At 38.2% G+C, this 9469-nt stretch overlaps 1 protein-coding gene across 1 annotated transcript; it reads left to right on the forward strand.

Annotated features, from left to right (window-relative positions):
• Window positions 1-959: 959 nt before the first annotated feature.
• hoxc12b (homeobox C12b) lies at window positions 960-2765 on the forward strand. Its single transcript, XM_072666097.1, has 2 exons — window positions 960-1584; window positions 2527-2765. The coding sequence occupies exons 1-2, from the start codon at window positions 960-962 to the stop codon at window positions 2763-2765; spliced, it is 864 nt and encodes a 287-aa protein (XP_072522198.1).
• Window positions 2766-9469: the final 6704 nt, after the last annotated feature.

Genomic DNA, 9469 nt, shown 5'->3' on the forward strand with positions numbered 1-9469 from the left:
TTAATGATATTAGGTTCTCATGATGAGATTTGCAATGTCGAAATCTGTTGAAACCAAAATTAAGCTATTCTAAAATCTAATATTTCTGCCATCCTTTTTGTACAGTGTTTCTCGTCTTTTTTAAATAAATTGCATCAGGATCTTATACCCATGCAGCATAATATAGAATCTAAATATAATATGTTCCTTGAGGCAGCACGTTTACTTTACTTTCGTGTTTTTCGCAAATAAATGAAGACACCCATCCATGCTTTTGTTACACTGCCTGATTAATTATGACCAATGCGTTTTAGTGCTCTCCATTCAGAAACTCGTAAAATCTATATACAAGAGTAGTGAGGTCTTTTATAACCAGTTTCCCCTTTGTAACTGATTTTATTGGGTATCTGCTAAAGGTGTAGTCTGTATGTGCTAGATTTCAGTGGAAAGTTAGAAATATAAGCGGGCTCCCTTAGACATAAGAGTCTTTTTAATATTATTTTTATGGAGCCACTGGTCTCTTCTCAGTGACAACATTACAGCATTACAGGATTGTAGCTTTGTACATCTGCCTATCTCTCAAACTGGCCTGTAAAACCGAGCTTCGCCGCTTTACGTGACATTCAATTTATTTGTGAGTTCATCCAAAACCAATCCAGGTAAGAAGGGCTGTGTTTTGGTGGGCTAATACAAGTGTAAGTGATGTTGACATTGCTGTCTACTATTTGTGCCAGTATCCAGGCTTCATTTCAATCCTTTATAGTGGTTTTAAAGCTTATAAAATCCGTAAGACAGAAGTTAATGTTTTGTTTGGTCAGAAATGGAGCCGGTGGGTGGGTGGGTAGGTGGGTGGCACCCACGGTAGAACGAACTCATCAGTGCACGTGACTTGTACCCAGCCAATGGGATGCGCCGCTGGTCTTAACTACGTTAAATGTCAGATTGCTATAAACTAGAAGCTCTTGCTCGGGCCCGCCGAAATGGGCGAGCATAACCTCCTCAATACCGGGTTTGTGGGACCTTTGGTAAACATCCACACCGGAGATACGTTTTACCTCCCCAACTTCCGAGCTTCTGGTGGACAACTGGCGGGTCTACCTTCCCTCCCTTACCCAAGAAGGGACAATGTTTGCTCCCTCCCCTGGTCTCAATCGGAGCCCTGCAGCGGATACACTCAGTCGTTCTTTAGCAACCCAGTATCCCTAAACCCCACGTTCAACCGAGCATGTGAGATTACAAGGCAAGACGACAGCAAATGCTATTACAGTGGTGCTGGTGGAGGTGGTGGTGGAGGTGGTAATGGAAACAACCGAGAAAACTGCGTCGATAAGCGTGATGAGAGGGCAAGAGATGATGATTCGTCAGTGGCCATAGCTCCAGAGCACGGACTGCACAGTTCCAGCATGATGGGAACCGGGAGAATATATTCAAAGTACGACTACGGACCTTCTGCTGAGCATTTAACCCAAGACCCGTCCTGTCACTCCCTGGAATCGGACTCTGGCTCGCCACACAACGAAGGAGGCAAAGCACCATGCACCACTACCATGGTGCATTCACTAACCTCTCCTGGTAATCATGCAAGCAGCATAGCTCCGGGAGGAGGTAAGTGCTGAGCTTCAGCTTTTGTGCTACAACCTGGTTCGTTTAATTGCCCACTATGTAGCCAGCCAGTATAACCTTGCTTTCATATTTGCAGAGACAGGCTACAGCAGGTCCGACACTTTCAGTCCGTAGAACCCTGCTTTCAGACTTGCAGATACAGGCTGCAGCAGGTCCCCAACATCTGCTGAAGATGAATACGAACGGTGCAACTGGGAGAACATGCTTGCACGTTGAGTTAGACACCACTAGGGGAGGCATTAGAGAAGCATTTACCTCTAGCCCTTTACAGAACCGTAAACGCTTATTGCACTATAAAACAAGATATTGTGTGGTGAAAGAAAGTGAGGGAGGCAAAGCTTGTGTTGTATTTCTATAGTACTTAATACTCTATAATAGTCAAGTCAAAAGAGTTGGCCACCCACTGACAAGCAGTGAACACAGGCGTGCACTAGATATTGAACACAATAGCTAAAAACAACTCAAATCAAATGCATTGGATGAACTAAGATTGCCATACCCACAGGTCGTGGTGGGTTATAGCTGTATCAAGTGGCACTGATGAGACTAAGACATTGAGAAAAGCAAGGCCAAGAGAAGAGTATCTTTTAGATTAATAATTGACCTACTTTGTGAGGAGCATATATCATATGAATCAAACTTAACATTTTTACATCAAGTGAAGGTCCTCGAAACCTTGCAATTCACATAGTTGTATTATTATTTGTAGCGTAGAAACAAAAGTGGTTCATCTATGCCCCAAATGAGTCTTTGTAGCACCATTATTTTTAAACGTGTATACACGGCGCTACTGTCCCAGGCCAAAAGAAAGGCTTAAAACATACAGTATTAAGTAAACCTTAAATAACAGTTCAGTTCATCTTAATTTGTTTCACGCTTTCTGAAAATGCACCTCTTTAGTTTAATTTTACAATCTATCGTCAGGTGCGCCATGGTACCCAATGCACACCCGGACCCGAAAGAAGCGCAAGCCCTACTCCAAACTGCAGCTGGCAGAGCTGGAGAGCGAGTTCATGCTCAACGAGTTCATCACCCGGCAGCGCAGGAGAGAGCTCTCGGACCGACTCAGCCTATCGGACCAACAAGTGAAGATCTGGTTCCAGAATCGCCGCATGAAGAAGAAAAGACTGTTGATGCGAGAACAGGCTCTCTCCTTCTTTTAGGGGTAAATTTTGAGGGGAAAATACCCAAACCTGTATATTTCAGGGCAAGTCAGGCTGATAGGAAGGAGAAGTCAATTTCAATTTAAGAAACATCCCACGTTTAGCACACTTGAAACTCGAGACTGAACATGTTCTTTACAAGCAAGCGACCAAACAAGCTAGAGGACTTATCCATGGGGTATCCTTATTAAATGCTTCTGCAGATACAGGTCTTTTAAAAAGTAGAATTTTGGCATCCATGTAAAACTGATGAGCATCATAAAAAACAGTTTTTGAGGCCGTGCAAAAATAACACAGAACACATGATATAACAAACAATCACACACACATACGTTATGTTGGGAAACAGTATTTTCAGATAGCCCAACATGTATGCAACCTGTCCATTGACCTTACACTATTTTTCTGCGTCACATAAGTAGTTTCACCTAAAATATTTCAACATTTCGTATCGCAGTTGTGGTGATATCCACCACTCAAATTAAAAAAAAGTATTTTCATTTTTCAGTCAGTCAAAAACGAAATCAACAAATACAACCAACAAAACGTTTAGCACCGTCCCCTTCTTATAATTATGGTCAGTTTCTCCTTACCGGAAGCACCAAGGGAAGGTTCACAGTGAATGAAACTCAGCATTGAACGGTTAGCGCTTAATTTCGCACGCGCTACATGTACCGTTTTAATGTACCAAAGTCAACATTAGATTCCTGGCGTCAGAGAATTGGCCAGGTAGGATCAGAGGGTGTGTGTAGAAGTACAGTCACCATACGGGCACTAGCCCATGCTGCTATTCTGGGAAGCAGTGCTGGTCAGCAGATTCAGGTCAGTTAGACACGAATTATTGTTCGGTTATGATTGCTATTTATCAACAGTATTCTACGCGACAGTTTATTGAATGTTTTCTTCTATATACATATGACTATCATTTTCACAGGTACCAAACACACACACAAACACACACACACACACACACACACACACACACATACATATATATATATATATATATATATATGTGTGTGTGTGTGTGTGTGTGTGTGTGTGTGTGTGTGTGTGTGTTTATTTTAGGCACTTGTAAAAATGAAAGTAATAATAATAAATACAAATAACAGTCAAACAAATGTAGTGGTTTTCCATCACTGTGCCAATTAAACATCTCCAAAGCTCTGCTCATTGTAGTCCAGTTTTAGTTATAGTTCTCATCCAACACCTGGTTTGGTAAATCAATGCTTAATGAGGGTAAATCAGGTGAGCTGGTGATGGAATTCAACACATCCATGCGCTGGCTGAGGGCGTCCAGGAGAAATCTGGAAGCAAGTTTTGTTCTGTTGTTGTTTTGCTGTGTTAGATTTAAGGTCAATCTATCTTAAATCAAATAAGGACATATTAGTTTACTTCAGAATAAGGCACGAAAAGACACGGGGATCTCATCACTTTCATACTATATGCCCGGTGAATAAGAATTAACAAGTGTCGATTATTTAACACAATTAAACGTGATGAATGATAGAACATATCCGCAGAGATTAATAAGCTTCGTCGCCTGAATCAAATCGTTCTGGTAAGCAGCGACTCCAACTCGCAGCAACTCTCATTTTTGCATTTTAAATCTTGCGCTTGTTTATTGCATTTCATCGTTTCTATTTTGTAAAAAATACTGGAACATTAGGCAAGTAAGCTTGTCTTGATGCATTCTATGCATGTATTAGTAGTTATTCTAGGGTTCTGCTGCTCTTTGTTTTTCTATTTACACTTAACGTTGTTTGAATGGCTTACACGTAAAATCTCAAACTGTGATATTTGTTGCTATGAAATATAATGTACTCTTCCAATGATTAATGTGACGTCCTATTTTTTTTCGTTCATGTTTATGAAGCAGTTTATTTGACAAATACATGTATCGGTGTAAAAGTGTTGTCTATTAAAATATTTCTGAACCGTATTTGTTGTCGTTTTATTGATATCGCTGACTTCTCCTTTGATCTATACATCTAAACGTGTCTTTTTTAACCCTTACTTTTAACCTTACACTTCACTACGCTTTTTAACCTTACACTTCATTGTATTACAAAAGCTCACGTGCATTGCTGTGATTGCCTTGTAGTTCAAACAAATCAGTTTATAAGCTAGTGGAATGCGAAAAGATGACATGAACTCCTGTTATAGATCATTTATATGTTTTGGCTACAGTAAGCAATGCTTTTACAAGACTGCAAAAAGGATGCAATAAAGTAATATATCTGCAATGAAAATTGTTCTCATCTGCAAGTTCTTACAATGTTTAGCTGACTCAATACTTTTACCAGTTCAAGAAGTCTTTGCTTATGGCATACTGTGCAAAGCTTTGGGACATCTGAGGCATTGGTCTGTAAAGCTGTATATCTGGCAGTGAATAGATATATGTTCAAAAAATACTAACATTATACAAATATAAATAAACTGTGTATTGTGATTTTGTAGTTTAACCATCTCCAGTGTTCTCAGGAGGGCCAGTATTTCCAGTTCCCATTCAACATTTAGTTTATCTAATCAGTCCTGCATTAGAGTAAATCCGATGAGCTGCTGGTGGAACTGAAAAAATCTATAGAGTGTCTGGAGTTCAAACAGGAGATTAGCACCTAAACCTTTGTTCTTCTAATATTGTTCTTTTAAACAATATTGCAGTATCTTTACTGACCAACAACATATTCTCACCACTGGCCAACACAGGTGACAGGTTTATTTGGGTTTGTTCTGTTATATTAAGCTTTACAGGTATACTCACTCACTGCACACTGACTTTATGTTTATTAAAGTTTATTGTATGGTTATCTGTTAAATTGTGTGTTACAGGCATAAACTCATTGTTGAAATAATAATTTTGCAGAATCCTGAAAAATATGGTTTTCGTTTAACATCTGTCTTTGTCCAATTACAGTGAAAACTTGCTCTGCTTTTTGCTGGTCCTTAAACAACACTGGAAAAGGTTTACTGTAAAAATAAATCACTTACCACAGAGATCTCAAACACTGCATGCTGAATAGCATTTTTGCTGCAGAAAACTAAACATGGCTGTGTGCTCTTGGCCATGCATTCATATTCCAGTCAGTGACATGACCATTCACCCAGTTACCCTGCTACCAGCTGGCTATTTGCATTTCATGTATCCATGTGTGCCAAATGGTTACAAAGAGTGTTTACATGTGTAGTTCTTATGTTCTTATGTCAAAAATATCCTGTGCTATTTTGCTATACAAAGCTGTTGGGTTAGTTGTTTCATGATAGCCATTGGGCATGTGATCAGAGTACTAATTAGTACTAAGTGATAATTTTGGTAAGGAAGTTTTTGTGGATTTCTTAAAAATGTTGAATCATCCAGAACCAGTGCATGCATGAAACAAGTCAATCAACAGCTTGAAATTAGTACTTTTTAAATAATATATATAATTACACACGTTTCTCCAGATTTCTCTATATGCATCATGTTAAAATTACAAGCATTTGGTAATTCTTGTCTATGAGGGAATGATATGTGTTCATACGAATATATACTTAGTTACTATTAGTACTAAAGTACTACACAGTCCAAGCTAAGTAATTTCCCATGTGATACAATGTATGTACCTACAGTGAAAGTTACAACAAAAAAACATCGACGTGTCAGAAAAAGTAATGAAATCCATAACGCAAATGTTTTGGGGTCTTACCTAAGGAAAATATTTAATTTGCAATGTAATTTTACAGACATTTTGGAATGATAAAAATTCCAATTCCTTTCTTTTACTTTATTTCGCGCCTGGTCTTTGGTATGCGTCCTAAATGCGTCACCTACGACACGGTTTTGACTTTGAGACAGACTATGGTCACTTTATAGCAGGGTGTCTGTGGTCATTGATCTGTGCCGTTGACGCAGACCTTGAATGTGGCAGTGAGGAGGGGGAGGAGAAGGTTGGGGAGAAAATGGGAAAGGAGGAGAAAACAAAGATATTCTTGAGCCCGTAAATTGAAGCGCGCTAAAAACTGATGCATATCACGTTGTCTATATGTCTTCTAAACTGTTTTGTTTCCCTGATTAGAACCTCATATTGTAAACGTTTGATTTCAAGCTCAGATCTTCAACAGACGTGTTTTGGCGAATTGCAGCATTCTAAACAAAGACAAATACGAACCACTTACTAGTGGCTGTTCTTGTTTTTCATATGTTTAACCTTTAAGCGCATCGACAAGACATAGTTTTCATTGGCATTAGGTGATTCATTGCTTTGTGCAGTTGTGTGTGTTTGCAGAATGGTTACAGCGTATTGTTACTGTTATAAAGCAAAATTCAAAATTCATGTGTGTATTTCTCCGTGTGTGTACATTTACTTACATTTACTATTAGTTTTCCATTTGCTTTTTTGTTTGTTTGCCTCAATACGTTTTTGTAGTTGTATAATTTAATGGGTTTATGGAACTGAAATATTTGTTTAAAAGAATTTCTGAAAAAAACTGTGCATTGTGCAAAAAGTACAATTTAGCATTTGTGGATAGCACGTGTTAGATCAGTGCATTAAAACATAGGCGACAAACAGCACTGTTGTAATAGTGTGCACTGAAATAAATTACATAGTATTAAATTAAAGCACGAGGTTGCAGATTGATATTATATTAAATTATCTGAATATAATGTTTTCTAGTTTTTGAGTCGTGTTCATGTGACGTTTCATTCGTTTGCAACCACTCACCACATTTAAATCATGTAAATTAAAAATGTCGGTTGTAAATAGTGGGGATTAAAAACGTGACCTGCCAGGTGTCCACTACAGATTTAATCAATTATTTGTACAGATATTTGCATTTAGTTGTAATCTACCTTTTACCTAAATTTGATATGCAGTTTTATTTAGGTAAATTAAATCTTTCTTAAATGTAGCAGTGAAATACAAGCAACACACGATGAAGATTAGTGTTGTCCAACATAATGAGTCCAAGTGTTGATACGATAAAGCATGCAGTAGACTACTAGTAATAATATAATGCTTAAAAACGTGTATGTATTGTTACAAATATGTGTGTGCGCCCGCGTGCGCGTTTGTTGAAGAAAATAATGTTGACATATTAGAAAAGGCAATCGGTTAATTTGAAAGCGAATCATTTTATACTGAAGTAAAAACATGGACAAATAAATTGCAACGTACATCAGTTGATCCAGATGAAAGTTCAGTGCGCCCGGTGTGTGTGTGTGTGTGTGTGTGTGTGTGTGTGTGTGTGTGTGTGTGTGTGTGTGTGTGAAAGAGAGAGAGAGAGAGAGAGAGAGAGAGAGAAAGAGTCCCCGTGGTTTAATATGTGATCCACATTGTGTTCTTCTTGTTAATACGGGACTCTGAACAGTGCACGTGTCCATATTAACGAGTTCAACTGAATGTAAACAGGTCTATATATATTTTCATTGGAGGACTGGGCGTAAAGGTCTCCACGGAGGAGTAACGTTATTTTTTATACCTGTTTACAAACTGCTTTTCATTGATTTCAGTCGATGAAGGCTTAAAAAGAACTTCTTGTCACGCAAAAACCTTGTATGTTCAAAATAGCAAAACCTTTTAACGTTGAGTGGATATCAACGATGATCGATTATTTTTGCATTCTGTTGCGTTGCAACTCGATTCCTTTTAGAATACATCATGTGTACATGTACAAAACGTCTCTTTAGGCTTGTTGTATAATACTGAAATAAAATAAATTCCATTTTTAACGTTTTTCACTTTTGTGACATACTTTGATTATGCCAGTCATTCTTTGCCTTATGTTATAATGAAGGGATATGGAGAATACTCAATTTTAGAGCTATGTCAGCTCTACCTGTCTAAATTTACTTCATAGACTAGAGCCTATCGTTACATGAGGCGCAGCACTTCACGCTAAACTTGTGTGTATGTTGTGTATATACATTTAATTATTCAGGCTAATCTATTTTACACAATGATTAGACTATTTTCCATATTCGATACGCATGTACACGCACACATATATATAATATACTATATATGACAAGTGTGATTTTGTTTCAGGTTATTTTGGAGCATTTCTTTACATTGATCCATTAATCATCATAATATACGATACTGAAAAACACTAATTTGTAAAAACAGGGATGCAAGGTTTTTGTGTGATAAAAAGTGATATTGATCGCCCCAGTGAAAAAAGTAATGACTTATTTGCTTCCAAATATGTGTGCGCGCGTGTGTATTCGACAGCTATTTTTGCCATTAGAAAAATATCAGCACGATCACACATTCTTTAATTTACACCACTTTTTGACATATTGAAAATCTTACCCCCTTTTTACATTGCTTAGGAATTGCAGGATGAATGGACCAATACAAATGCCCCAAAATGACAGGGAATAAAATATTTTAAATTTACCATTCCAGCAAAGTTACCATTTTGAATTTATGTGGTTTTTGAAGGACAGCGACGGTATGCATCATTATAAGTCAACGTCATAATAACATAACGCAACGTCTGAGTGGTTTAAAGACATTGAATTTGTTTAAAAGCTCAACACATTGTCTGAAACCAATGTTGTTGTTTACCCGTCGGTGTAGGGAGAGATCAAGGTCCCTGGTGTCTCGGTGTGGGCGGGAACCCTCACAAATTGAAGGTCAAGTTAGTGAGTGCTTACCACGGGACTGTGGTTTGGAGGTACCCCGTTGAGTGAGGAGATGGCCTAAGGAGTCCAGTCCCAA

Source organism: Salminus brasiliensis, chromosome 21, assembly GCF_030463535.1.
Source record: "Salminus brasiliensis chromosome 21, fSalBra1.hap2, whole genome shotgun sequence".
NCBI lineage: Eukaryota > Metazoa > Chordata > Actinopteri > Characiformes > Bryconidae > Salminus > Salminus brasiliensis.

What these genes read in the sequence shown, in the direction of transcription:
- hoxc12b (XM_072666097.1), top strand. Translation starts at nt 960, where the DNA reads ATGGGCGAGCATAACCTCCTCAATACCGGGTTTGTGGGACCTTTGGTA. An exon ending in CAGCATAGCTCCGGGAGGAG is followed by an intron (nt 1,585 to 2,526) that starts GTAAGTGCTGAG and finishes ATCTATCGTCAG; the next exon opens with GTGCGCCATGGTACCCAATG.